The sequence below is a fragment of the Papaver somniferum genome, unplaced genomic scaffold (genome assembly GCF_003573695.1).
Source record: "Papaver somniferum cultivar HN1 unplaced genomic scaffold, ASM357369v1 unplaced-scaffold_137, whole genome shotgun sequence".
In the NCBI taxonomy this organism is placed as follows: domain Eukaryota; kingdom Viridiplantae; phylum Streptophyta; class Magnoliopsida; order Ranunculales; family Papaveraceae; genus Papaver; species Papaver somniferum.
The window spans coordinates 20,508,245-20,520,140 of record NW_020622934.1 but is presented as its reverse complement, the minus strand read 5'-3'; the positions used below and the strand labels follow the sequence as shown (position 1 = coordinate 20,520,140).

Below are 11,896 nucleotides of genomic sequence, written 5' to 3'. Positions count from 1 at the left end.
TAGTTCAATTATATAACAAAATATAATGCAGAAAAGAAATAACACAGACACCAGAAGTTTTGTTAACGAGGAAACTGCAAATGCAGAAAAACCCCGGGACCTAGTCCAGATTGAACGCACACTGTATTAAGCCGCTATGGACACTAGCCTACTACAAACTAACTTCGGTATGGAATGTAGTTTAACCCCAATCAATCTCACACTGATCCAAGGTACAGTTATGCTCCTACATCTCTGATCCCAGCATGATGCTACGTACTTGATTCCCTTGGATGATCTCACCCACAAGTAAGAGTTGCTACGACCCAAAGTCGAAGACTTTAATAAAAAAATCTGTATCACACTGAAAAGTCTGCGGTAATAGATAAATCTGTCTCCCACAGAAATACCTACAAGTTTTGTTCCGTCTTTTGATAAATCAAGGTGAACAGGAACCAATTGATAAACCAGAATTATATTCCCGAAGAACATCTCAGTATTATCAATCACCTCACAATAATCTTAATTGACGCGGCGAAAGAAGATATTGTGGAATCACAAACGATGAGACGAAGATGTTTGTGATTACTTTTATAACTTACCTATCGTAGATATCAATCTCAAGACAATCGTTACGATTGTAATCAATACGATAGAATCATCAAGATCAGATCATACAACTACAAGAAAGTAGTATCGGTCTGGCTTCACAATCCCAATGGAGTATTCAAGTCGTTCACCTACAGGGTCTCGGTAGAAACCTAAGGTTTAAGGAGAATCGACTCTAGATTATACAACTAGTATCACATAGGAGGTGTGGCGATTAGGTTTCCCAGTTGATAAAGTTCTCCCTAATATAGTCTTTAAAATCAGGGTTTGCATTCAATGTTAGCTTAGTAACAAAGCATTCAATATTCACCGTTAGATGAAAACCTGATTAGATTCAAGCTAATATCTTTCAACCGTTATATCGAAATGCCAAACATAATGCGCTATTTTGGCGCAATATTGACCTTAAGCCAATCTACCTCTTACCAAGCAACAAAATCTTTTCATGAAGCTTCATCTCAGGCCATGGAGCATCATTTAGCATGCGCCATGCTAAAACAACGGGGTGTTACAACAAGGAACCACGCCATCGGTATACAATAAACTACGTTTGCAAAAGGACACTTCTTGTTAAGAATTTGTGCGTCAAGTATAATGAGTTTCTCGCTAGACACAGAGGGGACATATTTGCGGTATATGATGCATATACGAAATGGAGAAATGAACCGTTTTATCATTTCGAAGCGGCATTGATAGTTGAATCTCATACCGGGAATAATAATAACATGTAATGTGTTCATCTTAACACTCCACTAAGATTAAATGTCTGAGTAGGGCGTGTAATTTCTATTCTTAGTTAAATGTCTGGGTAGGGCATGCAATTTCTATCAGTTATAATTTCTATTCTTAGTTATTTAATAAACAATGGTTACTGAAAATGCGGGGTACAACAACCACATCCAATATTTCGATTAGCAATCTGTATGGACTAACTCTAATATACTTTCAATATAATCAACTAGACTCAATCTTAATAAAGTATATCAAAGAGTTATATCTCTCTTTCTCGATTCAATACTTACTCAAGACAATAGAAATCTGCGAGTCTAATTGAATACAAGAGAAATCACTTGAAGGGTACCAAAGACCAATGTTCAAGTATCAATCAATTTCAATCAACAACCAAAGTTTGGATTTCCCAATTGATTGACTCAAACGCACAACCTATGATATTTCAATTATATAACAAAATATAATGCGGAAAAGAAATAACACATATTTCATAAGTTTTGTAACGAGGAAACCGCAAATGCAGAAAAACCTCGAGACCCAGTCTAGATTGAACACACACTGTATTAAGCCGCTACAGACACTAACCTACTACAAACTAACTTCGGTATGGAATGTAGTTGAACCCCAATCAATCTCACACTGATCCAAGGTACGGTTATGCTCCTACGTCTCTGATCCCAGCAGGATGCTACGTACTTGATTCCCTTAGCTGATCTCACCCACAACTAAGAGTTGCTACGACCCAAAGTCGAAGACTTTAATAAACAAATTTGTATCACAGAGAATAGTCTACGGTAATAGATAAATCTGTCTCCCACAGAAATACCTACAAGTTTTGTTCCGTTTTTTGATAAATCAAGGTGAACATGAACCAATTGATAAACCAGACTTATATTCCCGAAGAACAGATCAGTATTATCAATTACCTCACAATAACCTTAATCGACACGGCGAAAGATTGTGGAATCACAAACGATGAGACGAAGATGTTTGTGATTAATTTTATATCTTGCCTATCGGAGATATCAATCTCAAGCCAATCGTTACGATTGTACTCAATATGATAGAATCAACAAGATCAGATCACACAACTACAAGAAAGTAGTATCGATCTGGCTTCACAATCCCAATGAAGTCTTCAAGTCGTTAACCTACAGGGTTTGGTTAGAAACCTAAGGTTAAAGGAGAGTCGACTCTAGTTTATACAACTAGTATCATACAGGAGGTGTGGGGATTAGGTTTCCCGGTTTCTAGAGTTCTCCCTTATATAGTCTTTCAAATCAGGGTTTGCATTCAATGTTAGCTTAGTAACAAAACATTCAATATTCACCGTTAGATGAAAACCTGATTAGATTCAAGCTAATATCTTTCAACCGTTATATCGAAAACTTAGCTTGTTACACACAAATGAAATGCACTTTTCTAGCTTTGTGTAACCGTACCCAAACATGTACATTCGTTGGTTCAACAGTAGTTAACCAAATGGTTAGCCATATGAGAAGTTTCATATCAACCATGTTCTTCTTCAGTATAACTAGTTCAAATGACTCAAATTAACTAGTTAGAGAGTTGTTCAATTGCTTAGATCTTATAGAAGTATACAAGAAACAATCGAAGCAAAAACGATTTGATTCATTCGAATCAATTTATTCGAATCGATTCATGAACTTTATAGACACTGTTTTCAAACTTGCATTCCTTAGTTAATATATGTATAAGTTCATGAATAATATTTTTTAGAATATAACCAACCTAAGTACGAGGACTTAAGTACCCAGAATGAGTTTGTAAATAGTTCACAAACTCCAGCAAATTTTCTCGGGAAGAGAACCTCCGACAGTACGCGGACTGGGTTCGCGGACTCTGTTCCGGTTTCCTGAGCAGCAAAGTACACAGACTTTGATTCAAATAGTAAGGACTTATACATGTATGTGTTACCACACAATGCTTATATGCAACAATGGTTATATAATCTAAACTCTTATTTCAATCATTGAAACATTCTTAGAGGACGTTATATAGTTGTTATTCACAAACTATTTTTCGTCAAATCCATTTTCAAGTTATTGAAACATAACATGACTTTCGTCACTAGGTAAAGATGAACTTGTCCAAAGAGAAAGCTTACCAACACATATTTCGAGAAATAGATAAGCGAGATAAACTCGGCTCGAAATAGCAAATGTGTATATTCAAAAATATAGCAAAACGACTTTTGTCTCAAGATAGGAGATATAGTAGATAGACTTTTGAGTGATAGATAAGTTCAAGTCTCCACATACCTTTTATTCGATGAAGTTCCACCAGTTTCTTGAGTAGTTCTTCGTCTTGTATGATGATCGCCATGGAGTTCTTGAGCTCAAATACACTTTCTATCCTAGTCCGAGACTTATCTATAGTAGACTAGAAATCAAGACTTATAGTTTTGATCACTAACATTGACAAACATGCTTGAGATAGAAATGCATGCGAGTTCGACCGAGCAGTGCTCTAACAGTTACTCGAAATTCAAACCTTATATTAATTCAAACAACAAATAAAGACAACACTTTTAATTTAAAACTAGACTGAAAATTAAAACCAAACTCAATTAAAGGAGAAAACAATTTAGAGATGGATTACATCTTCATCTTCTGAATCTTCAACGCTAATTATATTCGACCTCTTCAAGATATCCTTTTACTTGCGTTGATAATATTTTTTTTTGTTTCGACCCAACTTACTAATATTCATACTCATTATTACATCATCTTCGTTGTAATACATTTGTGGTTGATGCATTTGATAAGCTTGGTGGTGGAGGTTCTGCAAATTGAGTTGTTGCCCCATTTGATAACTCGGTTGTTGAGTAAACACCCAAATTGTTTGGTATTGGGATTCTTGTTCCGCTTTCATTACTTCATTCCTTGATCGTGTTTCCTTAAGATAATCCAAAATATTTGCAGTCTGTTGATAGATCTTATCTTCTCCCATCTTAATAGAAGAACTCCCCTCATCACCTTCTCTGAATATACTGTGCTCCCGATCCTTTTTTTGTCTTGCTTACAATTTGTATTTTTTTTGTTCCTATAGGACGAGCATTATTCTTGTAATTCCAACGAGTCTCTCCGTTAGGAAAAACTTCTATACCGTCTTCGACATGTACAAAGTTAGAATGATGTTCAAACAACTGATTATTTTGGGATACGGTGAGTTCATAATTAAATCACGGGAACTTTTCTCTAAACAGTTCATAACAGGCATTAAACTTGAGAGGTTGGCCAGTTTGAAAGTGATATTGGTCCCTACCTTCTCGTGTCTGAAATATTGTGTAACAAAATTTTAGTTAAATGCAACAAATAAAAAAAAAATCTAATAAATGTAAAAAAACTTGCCAAATCTTCATGTGACGCACCGCTTTTGTGTTGTCGATATATAGCATTAAGAATGCCGACGAATTCTCTGAAATCTTTTTTTATTGCTTTCATCTTTGTTTTTAAGGCACTCCAATCTCTTCCATTAGGATTGTTGTTGCGTTGGACAAATACTTGATGAATACGTATCCAAAATAACGATGTTTTTTGTTGCGCACCCACAATTTCATCACAGCTCACATAAATATAGGCAGTAGTAAGATCAACCTCTTCCTGATGTGTAAAATTATTAACCATTTCGAATCTAACCAAAAAATATAAGAACTTGAGCAGTAGAAGATAAAGATAGAAATCAAACAAATATGGTAGAAGGAGAGAATTAAGAAATCAATTGGAAGAGAGATAAGAAGTCAATTGATTTGGAGCGATTTGAATAGAGAGTAAGAATTGTATTTATAGAGGATTTTTGAAAATATGACCGTTGCGATCCGACGGTGAAGAGGATAGAGCCGTTATTAGTGATGGATGGTTAGGATGAGGTGTGGGAGAGGTGTTAAGAAAAAGATCAAACAAATATATTTCCGAATACGGAAACTCAGTTTCCGTCAATTATGCTGCGGAAAATCGGTTTCCGTCTCAACGGCTTCACGAAAAGCAGGATTTTTGAGTTTCCGTCACATTTCTCTTCTCTACAAAGTGATACACTTCGTAGGGAAGGGAAGGAATAGCCCTTGGTTTGTAGGGATATGAAAGACCATATGGTTACGTTTTGGGATTTATCCCTACAAATGAGAGATAGGGAAGGGAAATAGAGCACCATAGTGCTTGGCCAAAGTGTCTTATCGGCGTACAAAGGGAACTAAAGCCGCATCTAGCCAACAAGACGCATAAGCCTTTCCATACGTTTTTCACATTCTTGGAAGGTGATATTGGAGGCTTCATTGTTTTCCTCTTGCCCAACGCTGGACCTTTTAAACACCGAACCCTAACTTATTTTCAATGCTGAAGTGAAACCCGAAAATTCCATCCTCCAAATCCCTCTCATCCTCCCCACGACTCTTTGCACCCAGTGCTCTTTTGAGTGACAAAATCTTTCTCCTTCAGTGGTAAAACAATTGCGTGGAACGATTGTCTGTTCCTTCTGTGAATACTTCAATTCCTTCTCCACGTCTCCACGCTGCTTCTGAATCTCCTTCAATTTCTATTGGTACTGTGGTTGTTGAAGAAATGATTGATGATGATGACACTGATTTTGGTCCTGACCTTGCTAATATTTTTTTCTGAAGTTGAAGTTGGTATGTTGCAGAGAACACCACCAACTCATGAATCTAATAGCTTGGAAACAGATTCAGACAATGAGGGTAAAGTGTTTGAAGATTGTACTGAATCAAAAGATGACCCACAAATCCATACTGGCTTTGAATTCATAGCAAACTCAAAATTGCATTGCTCATCTTATAATGAACAATCTCATGGTTGTGCTGAATTAGGTGAAGGATCAGAATTATGGGTGAAGAAAGGAAGTGAAGATAGGATCAGTGAATTACCTGATGCGTTAATTCATCACATCTTTTCTTTCCTTGACATAAAATATGTTGTACAGACAAGTGTTTTGTCGAGAAGATGGAGGTATCTCTGGTCTTCTCTACCTACTATAGAAGTAGTGGACATCCCATTTATCAAAGCCGGAGACTCTTATGAAGTCACCTTCAATAGATTTATAAATTTTGTGGATAAGTTACTACTTCTGCGTGACAGTTCAGATATCCAATCCTTAAATCTTGTATGGCTTACTGTTAAACTCCATCTTGATGTCATATGACATAACTAGTCGTATCAGTACATGGATCATGGCTGCGGTTAAGCATAATATTCAAGAGCTACGTCTTTTGATCTTTGCATGTGAGATAATTCAATTGCCCGACTGTTTGTTCACCTGTAAGTCACTGACAAAGTTTGTGTTTTGTGGCGCTGGTATGGAACACACTGGCTTTCTTCTGCCTGATACAATGCATTTCCCTCACCTCAGATATCTGGCTCTTACGGGAGTCACGCTTGCAGACGAAAACACTGTAATCAGTAAGTTTTTTTCAAGCTGTCCGCTTTTGGAGTCTTTGCTGCTGACAGACTGCAGTATACATTTAGATTTTTCTTCTCTTAGTCTTAAACACTTTCAATTGGACAATTATGACACCTCCGGGCCTACTGATACCACTGTCAAGCTATGTGCTCCAAATCTCATATCCATTATCTGCAAAGATTATATGTCACAAGATTATTTTCTGGAGAATCTTACTTCTCTAGTCACTGCTGATATTGGAATGAGAGTGAAATATGCTGATGAGGATCCTAAGCCGGAAATGCCAAAAATATATTCAGAGCTTGCTACAGATGTAAAAGAGTTGTATCGTGCTCGAATGATAAAATTATTAAGAGCAGTCCTTAACGTGACAGATCTTACGTTGTCCTCCTCACCTGGGTTTCTTGAGGTATGGATCTGTTGTTCATAAAAAGTAGTTTCGATGATTTATTTTTTTAATATGCACCGGACTGCCATATTTCACTCTATAAATAGATAAAATTATGATATGTGGTATTTACAAAATTATCTAAGTTTCCAACTATTGTTTTGCTTCTTATACATGTACCAAGGTTGTCTCGGGATCTCTGGACTTGCTCACAGGTGACCCCTGCTTTCAGTTCTGTAATCTAAGATTTTTGAAGGTGGTAACATGGGTCTCGAGAAACTGCATGAATGTGATAGCTTACTTGGTCAAGATTTCCCCTAATATCGAATCTATTTTCTTAACAATAGAGCAGGTAATAATTAAATGAATGAGCTCTTTTCTGTTGACTTCATTTACAACTCTGATCACTATGAACGCACTTAGTTTTCATTTTCTTGTGATGCTTAGACAGAGTTAAATACAAACAACACAGGAGGCGACTGGATAGTAGGATCGTCGTCATTTCCTTGCCTGCACTACCTCAAATTTGTTCAAATTCAGGGTATTCAAGGGTGTCTCAATGAACTCAAGTTGTTGCAAGTTTTGTTGAAGAAAGCCGTTGTCTTGGAAAAAGTAACCCGTTTGTGTTCAGAAACAGACTCACCTGATAGAGCTGCACAATTGGTGGAATTCAAAGAGATGCTACTTGCATATCCAAGTGCTTCTTCAAGTGTCTCAATCTCGATTCAATCGTAGGCGACGCTAAAAACTTAATCAAGTAACTCTAGATCCCTTGTTTTTTGAATACTTTTTCGGCATTCCTCACATTGTCAGTGTTGACATAGTTAGCCAATACTATTGAAAGTTTCTGCCCTGAAGGTTTCAGGCGTTGACTCTGTGTTATACTTTTCAGACACTTTTGACTCCTATATTTATGTGTTTAAACCAATCCAAGCATAATCTCACTGTTTTAAAAAAAAATATAAGCGCGCTATTACTAGTCTCAAGCCAAATCCAATGCCTTCCCATACATTTTTCCCGTTCCGTGAGTGAAGGTGCATTATAGGCTTCATTTTTTCCTTTTGACCAGTGCCGGACCCTTCAATACTGAACCCTAACTTATCGTCAATGCTGAAGCGGAACTCTGAAAATCCATCCTCCAAATCCCTTTTCATCCTCCCCACTGCCTCGTTGCGCCCACTGCTCTCCGAGTGGCAAAATCTTTCACCTCCAATAGTAAAGAACTTGCGTGGGGCAACTTGAAATTAGCGGCCACACTGTTTATCGAACTCGTCACTTAAAACAATGTCAGGTTTAGTGTAACATATCTGAGCATCCGCCGGTTCTTTGAGGATTTTCAGCTCTACCAAGTCGCGCGAACATGATGATTTGATTATATCTGTATCTCTATCTTTTAGTTGAACTAAGCGAACCTAAAACTTGAATACCGTAGTTATTAGAAACTAACTGAAAGTGTACGAAATACGCTCCCGATCGATCAGGAATGTGGGACAGAACCCATATACTTGCATGGAAAACTGATCCACGTCAAAAATTTAAAAAAAAAATCTATGTAACCTATAGTGTCCACTTAATTGCAAAAAAAACAAGACTTGTGCAACAAACAGACCAAGGATAAAAGAGAAACATTCACGGGGAATTTGATGTGCATAAAACCAAAAATGATGATTGAACATTGGAGATCACAGATATCTATTTGGACCAATCTTGATGTTAAAATGATACAAACAAACACGATGGTAATTTTTATTTCCCTCGAATTGTAGTGGCGGAAAATCGTACAACCACATCCTTAATAAAATCTATAGAACAACTCAAATAATCATCATAAAATTCATGGGAACATTCATTGGATCTTTAATTTGAATACAAAATAACAAGAAAACTCTAACTTAGAGAACAAACAATCTTTCTCACTCCTAAAATCCTTGTCTAAACTCTCCAAAAGATCTCTCTCAATACAAGGTCACTCGATCCCTTATATAGGGATTTACATAGTGGATGACAGCTAATAAACCTCCTTATTTTCGGATCTGGAAGTGCGTCATTAACGCACACTTACATTGACTCTTTTCGCACGTGCTCTATAACATCGCATGACTCTTCACACTTTTCTCGTGATTAGGCTGACGTCATCTGGTGCATCATTCTGGATAAGCTTTATGCGATTGCCTTCGCTCGGTCTTCATCATTGTCTCACATACTTGATTGGTGTGCCGTATTTTGTATCTACATTTTGCCTCTTCTCATGTCGTTTCTTTGGAAAAAAGATAACGATATGAGAAACTTCAATTTATTTTGCCGCACCCGTTCATCTTTTCGTATTCTTCCCTGTCGACATATTTCCTTAATTTAAGCATGTCAACTTATGCGTGTCTTCTCATCCACTCGTTATCTGACACGTCTCTTGTAACCGCTTCTTCCTATCCGTCCGTTTTCAATCATCGCATTAATAGGGTACATATCTTGGGAATTGGGAGTAAATCTTTTATTTACTCTTTGTCTTCTTCTTTCTTATTTCTTTTTACTCTTTCTTCCCTCTCTCTGCAACTTTTTTTTCTGCTACTATTTTTCTGATTTCGTTGTTGTTTTTCTGATTCAACTTTTTAATCACCATCTTATCATTTTCTTCTTATCTTTTCATCTTCGTGCTTTACTTCTCGTATTCTGATCATCACCCTGATTTTGATCTATTTTATCATCTTTGAATATCGTGTTTTCATCATCCCTCGTTCCCATACTAAAATGCCTCATGCTGGTTGGAAGAACGACAAAGAATTCGATAGAATTCAAGAGGAGTTCAAGAATAAATGCTTTGCATTATGTGTTCCTCCCAATTCAAAATCCATTTCTACTCTTAACCCTAGGTGGTTTTCTCTTGATCACTGGAATGATCAAAAGATCATCATTTCAGTTGGGCAAATCCTCGCTGGCCTTCCCATTCCTCTTTATAATCCTCAGATACCTTTATTCTATAGGATTCTTTCTGATGCAAGATTCTCACGTGCGATCTATCAACCGAGCGGTGATTGCATTAGAATTATGGTAGAATACGCTCGTCGTGCGGCTGGATTAGAATCCCTCTACCCCAAAAAGGTTAGGAAAGCGGAGTATGCGGACTTAGAGATCAATCCCGAAGAGTATACGGTAGAGAATTTCTTCGCTCACTATGATATTGTTATCGTAAAGAATGAGTCATCTCGTTGGGGCGTTCGCTTGCAAAGGGGATGGAATTGCAAAAGAGAATAGAATCATGCGAGATATTGATTTTCATGACAAAACCAACAATTCTACACGACATTCAAAGGATGATCGCTGGAATGTCTTCCCCATTATCCTAAAAGGACCTTACATTTCTGGTGTTAATGCTGATGGATCAATTAATCCTCTCCCTGATAGAGAGAGGGGTTGTGGTATGTTATTCATAACTTCGCTTTTTTTCTTTACCTTATTCACCTTATTTTTTGCTCTGCTAATCTTTAAGGAATTTCAAATTACCAAGTTGAAGAAAGATCTAAGGACTTATGGGAGACAGAGCACGTTGGAAGTGCTACGTTCGATCACTAACGAAGTAATAAATACCTTCTCTCATATTTTAACAATATTGTTGCATGTGTTTCTTACCTTCATTTATGTGCGAAGGTTGACACTGGAGAGGTTGGTGGTTCTGGCGAGGCTGTAGGTGTTAAAGGTAAGGGTGTAGTTCGCGGCAAGAAGACTGCTTCAAAATCCTCCTCCCAAAATCCTTCAATGAAGCGGAAAGCACCTTCTCCATCTTCTTCAAGTTCTCACTCTAGCGATGATGATGATAACCTTCTTACTGAAGACCCTTCAATCATCTCTTGTATGGAGCAGTTATCCAGCATCTTTTCTGACTCCATGTCAGCAATTGGAAATGAGCCATTAACTCGCGCGTGTGAAACTGTTGCAAAGATATGTGATGCCCCCACCTTGGAAGATGAATCCCTTCGCGGAGTTGCCTCGGAACTGAGTCCAAGCTTCCAGTATTCACTTGGTTTTTTGGTAATCTCTTTGCTTTTACTAAAGTATCTTTTCTTAGATGGTACTTTGATGTCTTTAATTATGTCTAATATTCACTTTATGTCTTCGCAGATGACCCGTATATATTATGTTGTTTCATCTGACTATCAAAGGAGACTTCGAAAGCTTGAGGATGAAAATATTAAACTCAAGGCCCAAATTTCCACTCAAGAGAATGATGCGTCTGATCTTCGCAAGAAGAACAACCAATTAGAAACTGACGTTTCTTCTTATAAGGACCATATATCCGATCTTCACAAGAGAAACGATCAGTTAGTTGGTGCGTAATTTTTTTTTCTCCTGCCAATCTTTTTATTCATACCTTTCGCTCCCCTTGTAATTATTTATTCTTGCAGAGATTTACAGCCTTACTGATGAGGCATCTTCTTTATTTCGCTCCTTTCATCATTCTGTCAATGATAATACTCTCCTTGAGCATCTTAATTAATGCTTCCCTAAATAACCTTGCTGATGACCAAATAAAAACCCTTTCCTTGGAAGCGATCAAGGCAAAGTATCGACTTCTTAAGGCTGATTACAGGAGTGCTTTGTCTACAAGTAATGGTTTTAAACGTCGTTTCTTGGAATCCGAAGAAAGGATTAAGGTTTTAAAAACAAGAATTAACACCCTTATTAATGAAAAGGATCGGGTTGCTCTCAAAGGTGATAAGGCTTTGAAGGAATTTCAAAAAATCATCCTTCAAGTTCACATAG

At 37.2% G+C, this 11,896-nt stretch overlaps 1 protein-coding gene across 1 annotated transcript; it reads left to right on the top strand.

Moving 5' to 3' along the window:
* Positions 1-5,686: 5,686 nt before the first annotated feature.
* Positions 5,687-8,069, top strand: LOC113335045 (putative FBD-associated F-box protein At5g53635). The gene is made up of 3 exons (XM_026581258.1): positions 5,687-7,162; positions 7,326-7,493; positions 7,589-8,069. Exons 1-3 carry the CDS (start codon positions 6,485-6,487, stop codon positions 7,874-7,876), a joined length of 1,134 nt encoding a protein of 377 aa, XP_026437043.1. The 5' UTR covers positions 5,687-6,484; the 3' UTR covers positions 7,877-8,069.
* Positions 8,070-11,896: the final 3,827 nt, after the last annotated feature.